At 33.5% G+C, this 16,273-nt stretch overlaps 1 protein-coding gene and 1 long non-coding RNA gene across 6 annotated transcripts; both read right to left on the reverse strand.

Annotated features, from left to right (window-relative positions):
- Nucleotides 1-3,401: 3,401 nt before the first annotated feature.
- On the reverse strand, nt 3,402-6,903 carry LOC112754067 (uncharacterized). Of its 5 annotated transcripts, none has more exons than XR_011874032.1 (9): nt 6,590-6,857; nt 5,693-5,844; nt 5,453-5,541; nt 5,296-5,369; nt 5,171-5,221; nt 4,865-5,070; nt 4,413-4,508; nt 3,922-4,012; nt 3,402-3,652 (listed from the first exon to the last, which is right to left on the reverse strand). It is a non-coding gene; the product is annotated as an uncharacterized lncRNA (long non-coding RNA). The 5 variants fall into 5 exon arrangements; XR_011874033.1 differs by having other exon boundaries at nt 4,413-4,534; XR_003178355.3 differs by lacking the exons at nt 3,402-3,652; nt 3,922-4,012 and having other exon boundaries at nt 4,187-4,508; nt 5,754-5,844; nt 6,590-6,903.
- Nucleotides 6,904-14,009: 7,106 nt separating this feature from the next.
- LOC112756869 (SKP1-like protein 11) lies at nt 14,010-15,540 on the reverse strand. The gene is made up of 2 exons (XM_025805480.2): nt 15,180-15,540; nt 14,010-14,244 (listed from the first exon to the last, which is right to left on the reverse strand). Exons 1-2 carry the CDS (start codon nt 15,474-15,476, stop codon nt 14,071-14,073), a joined length of 471 nt encoding a protein of 156 aa, XP_025661265.1. The 5' UTR covers nt 15,477-15,540; the 3' UTR covers nt 14,010-14,070.
- Nucleotides 15,541-16,273: the final 733 nt, after the last annotated feature.

Here is a 16,273-nt window from a genome sequence, read left to right on the forward strand (position 1 = left end):
TTTTTTTTCTCTTTAATTTCACCAAACATATTGTACAAGCATGGGTGAGTTTTAGGATGCGCCTGCCCAGTTCAAGCGCTCAAGATGCCGATAGCTTTTTGTCGTGTTGGAGGTTGGTTTGAGTATTAACCACGTGTACACTCAATTGACGTTGATGGTAAAGGACGTGTTGTTTCTAACCTGCACAGAGTTAGAACGGGTTTATAATATTTACAAATGTATCTATTGTGTCTTAGGTGAGAACATAATATATATATTTATGGGAAGTCAATATTAAATATTTGCTTTCATCAGGTTGAATAGACAATGGAGTGATTAGACTGTGTTTGTTTTTAAATTTGTAAAGGTGTGATATTAATTTTTGTGTATAATTATAAAACGGTGGTAATATATTTTTTTATGGCTGTATATATATTTGATTTTGGACTTGTTCCAAAAAAAAAATTGATTTGGACAAAACAAAACACTAGCTTAATTTAAATCAATCCGAAATTCAAGAAATAAGTGTGCCTATAAACTGTTAGTTTCGAAAAAAAAAAATTATTGTTACAAGTTATAAAGTTAATTTATAGAACTTAACGTTATAGTTAGTAATTGATGTATGTTTATGAAATGAGAATTATTGTTATAGTATTGTAATGAATTATTGATTAGGTGACTATGGAATAGAAAAGAAAGAGTTGACACATTGATAATTATTTTTACATTAGCTAATGAACTGCTTACCTTAGCTAATGAACTGCTTACCTTTTTGTAGCTCATATTTTTTTTTTAATTTTCATTTTCAACTCAAACGTAAACTAATTATCAAAATAAAAATTACTAATATCTAATAACAATTCATAATAAGTCAAAGTTAAAATAATTTAATTTGTACAAATAAAAAATGTTTCTAGTTATTAGACAAAAACAACTTTTGCATAATAATTTATAATTATTAGCTCAAATAAAATATTTTTATTTTTTCTATAAGAAAATGAAGTACTAACTTTTCAAACGGTTCTCCTTGCGAAATGAGAATGGCATTTCAAAGTCAAAGAATGTTAGAATTTTTCCATGCTCATTTACATTTACAGAAGCAGCAACTTTTCTCAAATTTTTTTATATTAAATTTTCCCAAATTTTTTTTTATCTTGCCCAGACTTTCACTTCATAACAGTATTCATCCTTTTATGAGTGTGGGTTTTTTAGTCTAAGTTTCAAGATTTTTTTCATAATTTAACAAGTATTCAAGTAAAGTTTTGACCCATCTTTTTATAGGTGTTATTTACTTGTCTGGATCTTTTATGAGCCAATTAACATAAAAAAAAAAAAAAAAGGAAAAAATGAAAATATATTAAGCATCAAAGACTACTATATAATATATCTTCTTAGCTAGGGTCAAAATGAAATTTTAAAGAAGACCCGCTAACAAAGCAGCAACTTCGACCAGAGAACAGGCTAATGTTGCGCCTCATTGTGACAGACCGACAGCACTTCTTAAAACTCACCTACAAGCATGAAGCATATCTTTGTATTGAATAATGAATCCTTCTTATCCATGCAACTAGTAAAAGAGATTTCTCCAAAATCATTTGGATTTTATTCATGATAAGGTTTAACTTAGATTCTTAAAGTTTTACTTTATATTATTAAAAAATAAAATATTATTTAATTCTTAATATTCCAGTTAAATCTTAATTATAAATTTAATATTTAAACTATTTTATTTTTATCTCAAATATTTTATTTTTTATTTCTGTTCTTTGATGAAAATAAATTTTTTTATCTATTATTATCTTATTCTTTCTCTTGTTCTTTTGATGTCACTCTTGAATTACTACAACTACAATTGTTATCATGGTCTAGAAAAAGATGATAATGAAAAAAAAAGTATATTTGAAAGAAATAAAGTTTGATCAAAAGATTAAAATAAAATAAGATGTTTATAACAAAAATAGGATATTTCCAAACAAAATTGTTAAGTTACAACCTCAAACCTACAAAAAGAATAAAGTTCGATGAATGACTTTTGATCAATTAAAGATTCTTTTGACATTATCATTAAGAATAAGTAATTTACAGCAAAAACCATAACAAATACACAAAAAGAAAACATAAACACAATCACACAAGCATAACACCCAAAATGCAAAGAAAGCACCACAACCAAAAATAAAGAAATAATAATCCCAGACTAGAGAGGCACCAGCTGCATGATAACATGTCCAAGCACACCATCACAATAATTCCATTCTCCAGAACCACCTAAGCTTCCATAAATAGACCCACCAAAAATTCATGCTACACCAAACCTCCATGCAAAAAGTACTCCTATATTGTATGATAATAATCTCTAACAAGTAGCTAGGCACCAATAAATCAATAATTGTCCATTGGCCCCATTCGAGCACTACTCATCATATATAAATGCAATGAATCCAATTTACTAATTGTTAGACTACTATCGAACCATATAGCAAAAATGATAGAGATATTATATTCTTGGTCCTGTAAAAACAAAACGCACCAACCCCTTACCATCAACTTCTATCTATACCACATTATTATTCTTTCAGCCTGTGTTGTTATTAAATTAATTTCACCAAAAATAAGTGGCGATTTTGTCCAACAATCATATTAGATGTATCAAAAAATCAATCACCAGTATAAATATATGTTAAAATATAAAATATATATAAAAATAAGTTAAAATAAATTAAATATATAGCGATTAATTTTTAATATATACATAATAATTTAATTTACTCTAATATATACATAACAATTTTTAATATATAAAACTGAATGTTGTATGCATAATGTTGCTCTCTTGGAATGCAATATGCTACTCTTTCCCTTTCCTATTGTTCTTGTTACTTTGTTGCATTGTCCCTTTGATTAGTATCTTCCTTGGTTATAACATGAACATGGAATCTAATGCTAAGGGTCACTACAAAGTTTTTGTTTATTTGTGGATTTTTTTTTATTTGTGGAGATTTATAACCCCACCAAATGGTTGAGGGATTTCTAAAATTCCGAAAATTTGAGGTGCCACGAAGTCTTTTGTGGGAGTTTAGTGGAGGAGGGGTGTCACTGTTTTGTATATGTTTAGTGGAGGTTTTATACTAGACTTTTGTGGTAATTTTAAATCATTTTTCTGGCAGTTTGAAACCCCCCACAAACTGATTTTTTAATTTAACAAAAATTAATTATTTTGTGAGATTTTCAAACATTTACAAATCCTATAATTATTTATTTATTTTTAATTTCAAATTACTCATTAATCTCATCTCATTTACATACTATCAAATTAGAAATTTATTTGTTAATATCAAAATTTAAAAAGTAAATCTTTTATAATACAATTCTTCAATATAAGACAAAATTCTATATATATAAAAAAAAATTCTCAATGTCAATAGTTCCAAACATAATTGCATATTGTATTGTTTTACATAACTATTACTGTTTTCTTTAAAAAGTAAAATAAAACAATTTCAATATTTCAATATCATCTAATTACATAAAAGTCTCAAATATACAATCCAGATCCAAGAATGAAAAAATATTCTATGAACTACACAACTTTAAGAACATGTCCAAAATTCCAAACCTATAAAACATTTTGCCAAAGAAACTACCAGCAATTCAGCTTCCTTAGTGTCCCAAGCTTTATCAGCATTGAACAAGACAAATAACATTCACCACTCAAATTGAGAATAAGGCAGAGAGTACAAAAGAAACACTGCATAGTTTCCATACTAATTGTACATCAATCTTAGCACATAAAAAGTTCTCAAACATGTTTTATTTAAATCTTCTAGCTTAACTAAATCATTAGCCCTGACATTCATCGAAATATAAATAAATAAAGTGATGATACAAAATAATAACCATGTGATAATAAGAGTAAAATTAGCCATTGATGGTGGTGGGTACCTTAATTTATCAAGTGGAGAACAACCCAAGTCAGCATTGCATACTGGACAATGCTTTAATTACTCATCTATTAGCTTCTTATCTATGCAAACTGTTATTCAACAAACACAGATTCAACTCACATTACATGCTGCATGGAACATACTCACAGTGACACACAGCTAAAAATGAATCAAAATATATGAGGTGATAGATACAAATATTTTCCACAGAATTGATTAGAAAAGTACTAAAACATGACAGTAACAAATAATGTATCAAAGAGTGAACAAAATAAAAAAAAATTGTACCAAAAGATGATCGTAACAGATACAAAGAATTAATAATGTATCAAAGAACAACCATAATAAATAAAAATTGTATTGAATTTACCAAGACAACAAGGCCAAATAAAAGAAAATTAAATCCGATCGAAACTAAAAATAAAAAGAAAAAAGAGAAAGAAAGATAAGAAAGAAAGATAAAAAAGCAAGAAGGAGGAGGAGGTGTACTGTAACAATTTATTGCACAAAGGACATGTTAAGCATGCCTCAAGCTTGGCTCTATTCAGCTTCAGGGCTTGCCCTTCAAGATTTACTCTTTTGTACCTGAAATCACGACAATCACGAACATCCTGTTAAAAAATAAAAAAGGTAAAATAAATTAAAAAGCGAAACATTTATCTAAAGTGATTCCACTGGCATAATTATTCACCTTATTATTATTGGTATTATTATTACTGTAGAGTGTAGAATACTTTATAAACAAAGACATTTGAGACTAGAGTGTAAGCCATAAATAAGAGTATAACACAATAATCATCACTACCAAACGAAAGCAAGTTCAATTTTCTGCATTATGAAATTATTAAAATCAAACAACAATTGACTCAAATACTTGCCAATACAAACCAATGCATTGGGTTCTACAAAGTCAACTCTCTTAGGTATGAAACAGGACTTACTTCACACCCTTTGTCTTCAAACCTTTATTTACTGTATCAGGTGTAGCTTTAGTCTGAAGATTTCTTGGCACAATATCTTCAAACGGGTTCCATAATACCTACCAAGAAGAAACTGTGGAGGTGAAATTCTTAAAGTGCCAAGGTACAGGTCTTTGTTTCCGGCTACTCTGCCTATTCTTGCCTGCCATCGCCCATGCTGGTGGTGCCTTAAACAACACATGCAATTTCATCATTTTCACACACTCAAATTAAATGTGGCCACATAAAGTACAATATGCATAGATAGATGTGATAGATATATTATACCTAGTTACTCCTCTGTATAGAGACGCCCCCCTAGAGAATCCACTGCTCTTCCTATTAACAAAATAAATTATATCTCAAAAATAGAAATAGTGTGAAATATATTATTAGTAGAAATTATTAAATACCTTCTTAGAGAAGCAACAAAGTCTTGTCATGTCATGTTTTTCACTTCCTCTAGCTCCTTCTCATAGTTGGAAACCTGTATGTAAAAAGAAAAATGATTAAAAAAGAGGGGGGTGTTGTGTAATGAAAGGGGATCCTTAATTATAGTAAAGTAGTTACCGGAAAGTTGGTGGTAGTGGTTGGATCCCAGTATTTGAAAGCAGCGAGATCATAAGCTCTGGCCGCTTTCTCTTCCTTGTCATAGCCACCTACATTATTAGAGAAAAATCATTCAACTTAGACAAGAATCTGAATCTCAATACACGGGAGGGTGGGGGAATATACTTCACACTTGAGCACAGTAAAGTAAATCAAAATGCATCATGTGGTCAAAGTATATAAAAAAAAGAGGGAACTCACCCAAATAAACTGAGAAATTAAGGCATAATGAGAAACACGAATCCACGGTCAGTCAATGTACCTGTGAGTCACCACACTCTCCATAGATATCACCAATCCCACAACAGAGAACAGATGCTTCCTTCAAAGGGTATGTCTAAAAGATCTAAAAACTGTGTTACACAAGAAAGAGAGATCAGCCAATGTGCATAATTGCAAGCTTTGAATTTTCAAGCTAGTGTAGGGCTAAGCTAATCCTTCTAAGGTATCTGACATATTTTGGACTCTGATAGTGAAATTCAAACCTTGGTTCTGAAAGAACAATTAACATAACTTCATTTTTATATTGCTTTTAGGTAACATATATTTAGAAAATCATCATCCTTAATTTCTAACCATTGAATACAGCATCTTTTATCAAGTAAACAGAAATACATTATAAAATGAAAGCTTTCTGCCGGCAGATTCCAACATCAATGCAAAGATATCCACAATTGTCTTAGGAAAAAACCTAAGCATCATGTGATAATCATCTTCATTCAGCAGAGGAGATGCAAGTTTATGTGATCATAGCCAATCTGAGATTTAACAAACACCTCATACAATATAGCTGTTTCTAAATAAAATCAATTTATCAGGATTTCAAATATATACATTAGTATCAAAATTAAAGAGTTTCATGAAATCAAAATTCAAAAATTAGCAAATCAATTTATCAGAATTTCAATTAAGAGAATAAACAATTCATCAAACACTTAGAGTGCTTGAGAATTTGAAACAATGTTATCTATTAAGAGATAATAAAACTCATCGAATGTTATATCACATAGCAAAGTATTCATAATCTACGAACGAAAAAAAACGAGGAAAAAGAGAAGGAGAACCAGAAACTAAGAATGAGTGGAAAGAAGAACATACGGAAGGGATAGAATGCCGATGGAGAATACGAGCGTCATTGGCGGAGAAGAGTTGACCGAAGAGGCACTTTCTCTCAATCTCAAATGCTTTGCGATTAGATCTGGAAACGCGTTGATGAAGGAGGTGCCTTGGCTCGATCTCAATAGCTTTATGGCAAAAGCAGAAAGGAGATGAACTCTAGCGACGGCGACGGCGGCAATGGCAGGATGGAGATGTCTATCGCAAGTTTAGGGTTTCGATAAGCTCTCCCTCTTCGGTTCTCTCTTCCGGTTTTTTTTTTTTTGTGACTTAAAAGAAAATAAACAAAAATGAAGAAAGAAAAAAAAACAAGAAATTGCATAAGAAAGACAGTCTCGCTGAATACTACTCTCAAACTCCTTCCAAGGCAATGGAAGCTCTACTTGGGGAGAAATAGTCCTCATTGCAGTCTTTGCCATGATGTCTGCTACTGTATTTGCATCTCTCAAGATCAGCACGCCATTTTCAAGACATGATATCTCGGATTTTTAACACTAAAGGATCAATAAACCCAGAGCAATCTTGTAAATTATTGACAATAGTAAAAGCCTCCACACAGTCTGTCTCACATATAATGTCTCTTTGTCCCGAGTCCCATGCTAAAAGAAAGCCTCTCCAAATAGCAAACAACTCCTTGCAAAATGCTACGACTCTCAATTGTTCCCAGACAGCCTCGTTGCCACCTTCCCTTCCAATCTCTGCTAACACAAGCAAAACCAACTCGAGCACCACTGCCAGGATAGCTAGCATCACAATTAATCTTAAAGGTACCCACTAAGGGAGGGAATCCAAGAGCCACTAATGGTTGAGAGGATAGATAGTCGTTGCAACTCAAAAATATTTCGGAGCTCCTTTTCTAAGGACAAAGCCATACCAATCACCTTATTTGTGGTCCAATGCTCATGAGGATGAAAGATCTCGTTATTTCTCGAACACCAAATCCACCAGAGACCAGAAAAGAATCTAAAGGGGCGCTGTTTGCTATTATGTAAGAACCAACTCATCAAATCCACTGGTTGATCGGAGATCCCTAAGGCTTGCCAAACAAGTTGGGCTTTTAGACAATCCCGAATACAATGTAAAACCGATTCCTGACCTGAGAAACATCGTGGACAGCTATCCACGTGCGAAATGCCCCTCCTAAAATGAAATGCAGCAGTAGGAAGAGCCTCTCGAAGACATAGCCAGGCCAAAAATTTGTGCTTTTCCGGAACATGTTGACACCAAAGCCAAAGTCAATTACCCATATCCTCCCAACTAAACATCTTCTTACTGAGTCACAAATAACCACTATGAGCATCATAAACCTTTGAGGCCGCACCAGTCCAACACCAACCAACTTCTGAACCAGCTTGAACATCTGGGTTGTAAGAGTTAATGTTGCTTTGCAGAGACTGATTTAGAGGAGAATAGATATTCTCAAGGTTCCACTATCCAGATGACCAAAGGTCCAAGATCCTGAGATCCGAATCAGAAATGTGAACATAATCCATCTCCTGACACAGTCGCCCCTCTCTTCTCCATTTAGAAAACTAAAAGTTCTGTTCCAAATCCCCAATGCACCAACTAAAACCTTCCTTCAGGATATCCCAAACTCGACATATACTCTTTCAAACATAAGATCCCCTTCCTCGAGACCGACTAAAACAATCATCCTTAGAAGAATGGTATTTCTCCGTCAACAGTTGAACCCATAGCTTGTCGCGATGGTGAAAAAGTTGCCAAAACTAGTTTTTCAAGAAGAGCAATATTGGCACAAAAAGGATCTCTAATTCCCAGACCTCCAAACTTCTTAGGAGTGACCAACACTTTCCAGTTAACTAGATTCAGGCCTCTACCATCAGCTTGACCCTTCCATAGAAAGTTTCGCATCATGGATTCTATCTTATTAGTTACCCCTTTAGGGAAGAGAGATACTTACATGCGATAAGTAGGAATCGCAGTCACTACCGAGTTGAGCAAACAGAGTCTGCCTGCCTTATTAAGCAATCTCCCTTTCCAGCTGGCTAGCCTTCCCCGAATCTTGTCCAAAATATCGTTGAAAGTTGCGAGTGTCACCCGAGAGTGATTAAGGTTCACCCCTAAATACTTGCCCAAGTTCTGGATGAATCTGATGGAGGAGACTCCAGTGAAAATCTCTTTTCTTGTCGCTGAAATATTCCTGGAGCATAGCGCTTTAGATTTTTCCACATCAACCTTCATCCCAGAGGCTCTGCAGAAATTTTCCAAAGCTACCATTACAGTTTGAACTTGCTGTTTTTCAGCTTTACAGAAAAGAAGCAAATCATCGGCAAACATCAAATGAGAAATTCTTGGACCCCCTCTAGAAACCGAAACCGGCTTCCACAAGCCCTTATCAGCTTACTGATTAATAGAACAGGACAATCTCTCCATACACAACACAAACAAATACAGTGATATAGGATCTCCTTGCCTAAGACCCCTGCTCAGAGTAAAGCTATTTAATCTATCCCTATTCCAGAGGATAGACAGTGAGAAAGCAGTGACACAACGCATAATCAGATTGACTGTCGGAGGAGGACAGCCAAAACTCACCAGGGTTTGTTTTAGAAATCCCCAATCCACTCTATCGTACGCTTTCTCCAAATCAATCTTAAAGGCTAGGGTGCCTTTCTTTGACTTTGTCTTCTTCATGAAATGGAGAACCTCTTGTGCTACAATGATGTGGTCTGGGGTTCCTCTTCCTGGGATAAACCCTCCTTGAAGGGACCCAATAATCTCTTTGAGATGGGGACGAAGTCTATTGACCAGGACCTTCGTTATAACTTTGTAAACCACATTACAGAGACTAATTGGTCAGAAATCCTTCATGGAAACCGGGTTTTCTACCTTCCGAATAAGAACCACAAGAGTTTCCATCATCCTTGGATCTATATCCAAACCAGAGAACGCATGACGAACCATAGTCCAAACATCAAAACTAACAATCTTCCAGTATTCTTTAAAGAAGAAAGCCTGAAACCCATCAGGGCCCGGCGCCTTAAAAGAATGCATACTGAAAACAGCCGACTTAACTTCTTCCAGAGTAACTGGCACTGTGAGGCTACAACATGCTTCATCATTCAGGAAAGGCAGCGGCACATCACCAAGACAACCTAAGTCTACATCCTCCGACTGGCAGAATAGGCGTTTATAGAAGGATTCAGCTTCCCTTCTAAGGACATCCGGGTCCGTTTCCCACACCCCATCTTGAAGAAAGAGACCATGAATCTTATTATGCTTTCTCCGCACAAGAGTCTGGACATGAAAGAACTTAGTATTTCTATCCCCAAATTTTACCCACTGCTCTCTGGATTTTTGAAACCATAGAAGTTTCTCCTGCACAAGCGTGTTATTAAATTCCTCAATCAGCTGTTTTTCTTTTTGCCGCATAGACAAATCTTCCATTACTTCAAGTCGCTTCTGAAGGAAATTAATCTGTCTCTCCAATTTGCATTTCCTAACGAAAATATTGCCGAACACTTTAGAATTAAACTCCAAAGAGTTCTTCTGCACTTCTGAAAGCTTGCCATGCATCTCTCTGTAGCCAGCCTGCCATGACTGGTTCACAATATCTCTGTACCTCGGATGAGTTGCCCAAGCTGCAATAAACCGAAAAGGTCTATTCTTTTTCGGTTGGGGACGACCTGTACAGCATACTAGGATAGGACAATGATCAGACTGAAGCCTATTTAAAATTTCTGCGTAAGCCTCTGGAAAGAGAGATAGCCAGCCACTATTGATACAAACCCGGTCAAATTTTTTCGCCACCTCAACACCATTTTTAACCCTTCTGTACCAAGAAAACTGTCTTCCAATAGTCTTCAAGTCAAACAGATTACTATCCCCTAGAGAAGCAGCAAGCCAATCTGCATGACGACTCGAGAAGAGGCAACCCTTAGATTCATGAAAGAATAGTACTTCATTAAAATCACCAAGAGCAATCCATGGCCCGCAGAAAGACGAAGAGTGAGTAACAAGATAATCCCATAGCAGAACTCTGGTATTAAATTGAGGACTACCATAGATACCACTGCACCTCCAAATCACATTATTTACCTGAACCTCAACTGTAACACACTGATCGAAAGCATCAACCCATTTGCAGTGAACACTCTGTATTGCAGAAAGGAACCAGATACCCCCCTTATGTCCTGACGCCTCCACTATACCAATAGGGTGATAATCAAGTCTTTTCCAGAACAGTTTCAAGTGTTGAAAAGGACAGTGAGTTTCAACCACAATAAAAATTACAGGTTTAAATTTTCTAACCAGCTCTTTACAATTCACCCGGGCTAACTTATTAGAAGCACCCCTAATATTCCAAGCTATTATATTTAAACTATCCATAATATAAAATATAAAAATATAAAACAAGGAAATCAAAGTACTTCACCAACCTCAAACCGAGGCTTGTCCAGCGGAAGTGACTCCCGTGACCTTCAGGTTTGCCGGATCTCCATGGAATATCTCTTTAATCTCGCCTACCGACGTAGTAACAGTCGGCAATGCACCTTCCTTCTCCAATGGAACCGCCACGGTAACACCCTCCTTCACGGTTGCAGGAAGACATGACGATGCTTCCACCACCGTGCCTCCATTCTTCTCAACTGGCAAGCTCTGTAGGGACCCCGGCCTTGGTCGTTTCTGGAGAGAGGACCCGCAAGACACTGGGGTGTGTCGGGTTGAGGAGATCGACGTCTCACCAACACGGAAAGCGCTGTGTCCGACCTTGACTCGTGACCCGACCCTAGCGCGATAGGAGCTGGATCCATTTGTGTGAGAGAAGTGAATGGTGGACCTGATTACTCTACCCGAATCGGTTCTGGATTGAATGCCTCTTTGGACCTTGTTAGATTGCTTCTGACCCAGCTTGGTTTTACCTTTCCTCACAACTTGCTCCCAGCCTGGTTCATCATGCATGCAAGCCTCCTCAACATTATTTCCTTCCAAATTATTAGCCTCCAAATCCTCTTGCAAATTCGATGCAGGATTCTCGCCAGTAACGCCACCTACCACATTAGGTTATACTTCATTTGAATTGTGAATTTTGGTCTCAGGATGTGGCACTGCCTTTGTACCGTCCCGTAGCTTGGTGGCATCGGAATCAGCACTCTTTCCTTCCCTAGAGTCTCTACCTAAACACTGTGCCATATCGTGACCATAACGTGCACAAGAGTTACAAATTAAATTTAAATTTTTATACTCCACTACATGAGTTACGCCTTCCACAATGATATGCTTGATCACTGGCAGTCCTAAATTTATTTGAACACATACTCGGGCATATCGTCCTCTCTCAGCCAACTTAGTGGCTAAGTCCACTTTGATGGAAACTCCTATTGCAGAAGCAATACGCATCATGGCCTGTTCCTGATAGCACCAGATTGGGAGCCCCAAAATTCGAACCCATAGTGCCCCTCAATCAACCACGGGCCACCAAGCATGACCTTCTCACGATTTTCACATGCATCGAATTTTACCATGAAGTACCCAAACCCCACATCAAGCAGATCAAAGCCACTTTTGATGCGCCAAACCATCCGAAACTTGTGTGAAAGAGCTGTGTAACTATAATTTTTATCAAGAACCTTGATCACTAAAGCTTCTCGATAAGGCTCTGCCAAACAAAGCTTGGCTTCTTCAGTGAAGTTTACACATGGAGGTTGGAAATCGCCCTGCTTGCCCACCACCGTGGCTATGCTATCCCCAGATAAAGATCCTGCAAGTGCAAACGCCTTCGATTTCTCTGGACCAATGACTTTATCTTTAAGGGAGATCTTTGTAGGATTTGAAAAACCCTCTCATGAAAAACCCTCCTTGGCACCGGATGCACCCCCATCCACACTCTCCCCCTTATTTCTTTCGACGGCATGGCCGCCATCCTCACTGTGTTTCGCCTTCAAACACTCGTTCCCGCTCTCTCCTTCTCTCTCTCCTTCTCTCATTCTCTTTGAGTACGGAGTACGTACTCGTTTCTGGTGTTTTATTTAATTTTAAAGTAGTTTTAATTATTAGGTAATTATAACAGTGGAGTTTATTGTTAGTTTGTGGGAGTTTATCAAAATATCATATATCAAATATATTGTGAAAATTTTTAAAAACTTCCCTTAAAAAATACCCACAGATATATATAAATGTTGCAGTGGGTGTCTGATATTCCGAATTGGAGACCTAAACAAGTTCATGATCATCATGCCTTGGATCATTGCAATCATAATAATTGTTCTCGAATATTCATCAATCAAAATCAAGTAAGTAATAATGAATTTATTAATTTATCTACTCTGTACATATAAATAAAAAGAAAGATATTATAATATAACTATTTTTTTTTTACAAAACTAGTATGTGAATACTAAAATCAGTAATCAAATAAGTTATTATATATTTATGTATAAATATATATTATTTAACTTATTTTTAATATATATTCTATACACATAGTTGATTTTTGTATGTACAATTAGTATGATTGATTTTTTTTATTGTCTTTCATTCAATTAAATAGCTTTTTTAAATTTACTAATAATGAATTTATAAATTTTACAATTCAGATTTTAACTAAAAGATTTTATTAGAAAGACGAGAATAAAAAATATTCTAGATGTGTTTATTTTTTCTATAATTATATATATTATATTTTTTAAAATTAGATTTAATAATAAGTAATAAATTTAATTTCTTTTAATGTTTATTTTATTTTTAACTTATTGATTTAATTTTAATACATTAATAATGTAACAAATATATTTACGTGATGATAATATATAAAAAATAAATTATTATTAATAATCCTGATCCCATCTATATTATTAGTAATTTTGTAATATTAAATTAAAGCAACAAATTAGTTATGGTTGGTGTGATAATAGGAGTGCTGCATTTACTTGAACAAGTACAAAAGCAAAGAGAAAGTTAGACATGTTCCCATCTCTTCCATAAAAAATGTGTGGATCAATGGGCAAGAAAAAATTGCATGTCTAAGTACTACAGAATTTATTATTTTTAACTAATATTTTTAATTATTAATCTAATTTATTTAATTTAATAATATAATAATATATTTTTAGTGTATATTATTTTTAAATATAATTGACTAATTATTAATAAAAAATAATAAATTTTGTTAGCTATTTAATATTTTTTGGGCTAAGAATAATATTACATCGTTCACATGTAAAAAGTAGTACTTGAACTAAAACTATGCAATATGCATGTTATCCATATAGAATAGGTCAACGGATTTAAATTTTAGATTAAAGAAAAATAAAACTAAATTAAGTACTAATAAAATGATGACAATAAAAGAGGTTTAACTAAATATACAATTGAAAAGAAAATTGTACAATATTAAAAGAGCCAAAACACTCTCTAACATCCCCATGTTGAATACCAGGTGTTGATCATCATATAGAAAAAATTTTAAAACAAATAAAATTAAAGAGTAGACAAGATTTGTTCTAATAAAAATGTGGGTACTCCTTGCGATTTTGTTCTTCCTCTTCAGGAGTGAAGCCATGATCTTTGATGTTGAGGATTCTGCGTATCTCATCTATTTTCTTTCCCTTTATCATATTTTTTATAGTTCCGTATATCAGATCCAAGAGATTTCTGATCTCAAGGTAATTTGCTGCCTAAATTTACAGTAAAGAAATCAATACATATATACCAAAATTAATTTACAATGGGCACTAATTAATGCTATTTTATGTTTGTTCTACAAATTAATTTACAATGGGCACTAATTAATGCTATTTTATGTCTGTTCTACAAATGCTGCCAATAAATCTAAGAGGGTAATCGGTAATGTGATCAACATTAACATTAACAATAAAGGAAAGAACAAAATATAGTAGAAGACTAGAACTCCAGAAGTATATACTATTATATATAAGAAACTTTTTTAAAAGTTAGTATATGATGAAAATCAATCTATTAAAAAAATTTTATTTTAAATTCTAAATTTTAAATTTTAAATTCTAATAAAAATTAATTAAAAATATAATCTTACGATTAAAAAATTTGGTAATATTAAATAATAAAAAATTAATCTCTATACTTAGTAAAAATTTAAAAGTTTTAAAAATTAACTACGAACATAAGATGTGAAAAAAAAACCTTTTCTTAAATTCTAACCATAAATGCTAAATTCTAAAAAATTGAGATTAATTTTAAAATTACTACTAACTAAAGATTAATTTTTTTGTCCTTATTAATTTTTTACCCTAATTCTAAGTAGTAAGTATCACAACACACTCACATTACACATTCACCCACAAGTAATAAAGGGCTATATTCAACACTTGACACATTTACCAAAGTTTGTATCGGGATAGGCGGTTTTGTTGTTCAGAAAGACCAAAAGCTGTGGGAAAAAGAATTTTTTTTTGTTTTTAATTAATTTTCAGTGGAAAGACAAAAAAAATGGCGATTATAAAAATTGAAGAGAGATCAAAAGCAGTTTTTATTTTTTTCAGTCATCTTCGTCAATATATAATAGTATATCTATATTCATAACATGCATGTGCAGTAGTGTATGAGAAAAAAAGAGAATGAGAGGATTAATCACCATCAACAAATCATAAAGGCCGTTAGAATCAACATTGAGAAATTGAGCATCCCAAGCCTCAAGATCTTCTTGGTTGTCGTTGTGGTGGTGAGTGTGATGTGTACAATAATCGATGACCTTCTTGAGAGTCTTGGAGTCAACGCAATCCAATGGAATCTTGCTCTCTTCATGGTTGTACGATCCATCTTCCATCATGTTGTTTATGATCACCGAATGTTGCACCATCACTTGTTCTTCCACACTGAAAATCTCCTTTTCCGAACTGCATAGCATGATCTTCTTCAACGGCGAACCCATCACTAACAATAATAATAATGTATTGCTTCAACTATTTGATTAATCAGAAAACCAAAAGTGTTTGGAGTTCAAGGACTATGCCTGTATAGTGTATACACTGACTCAAGGGCTTGTGTTGTATTTATATGACGCAGATAACAGCACAAACTCTCTTATTTTTTGGTTTAAATCTTTTATTTACAAATTATAAATATAATAATTTCGGGTATTATCTTATCTTATCTTATTTATGAAATATAATCTTTGAAGATCTTTACAAATCTTTCACTACTATGAAATCTTTGCGGCCAAAGTAACTGTTAATTTGTTATATTTTTAAATTTAAAAGTACCACCTTTTTTAAAAGAAAAATATAGTGTTTTTAAAAATCGGATTAATCATCAAATCGTTCTAGTAACTAATTTATTGGTTCAATTGGACTAACTATGGTTTAACCGAAAAAAATCGTTTTATAATAAAATAAAATAACAATAAGAATAAAATAAATAAATAAAAATAAGAATCTGTTTAAAATTCTATTTCTTTTGAAAAAAATAAAATAAAACGAAAAATTAATATTCTAAAATTGAAATTTAGACTCATGTACTTACAGGGTAATAAGATATATGCATCATGCACTAAGTCACTTTTCTTTAATTGACATAATTTCAAATAGTAAATTAAGAATTAGAATGCAGAAAAATAGGGCTAATGTCACATATGATGTACACTTAAAAGAATAATTCAATATAGCTCCTCTATCATCTTAAACCAGAGTTAGTTGATGGTATACAGTTACCAAAGTTCTTAAACACACC

Source organism: Arachis hypogaea, chromosome 16 (assembly GCF_003086295.3).
Source record: "Arachis hypogaea cultivar Tifrunner chromosome 16, arahy.Tifrunner.gnm2.J5K5, whole genome shotgun sequence".
Taxonomy (NCBI): Eukaryota; Viridiplantae; Streptophyta; class Magnoliopsida; order Fabales; family Fabaceae; genus Arachis; species Arachis hypogaea.

Excerpts from the sequence above, each read along its gene's own strand:
- LOC112756869 (XM_025805480.2), bottom strand. The coding sequence starts at position 15,476 with ATGGGTTCGCCGTTGAAGAAGATCATGCTATGCAGTTCGGAAAAGGAG. Across the intron at positions 14,245-15,179 it reads GCCTTTATGATTTGTTGATG|GCAGCAAATTACCTTGAGAT; the intron begins GTGATTAATCCT and ends CTGTAAATTTAG.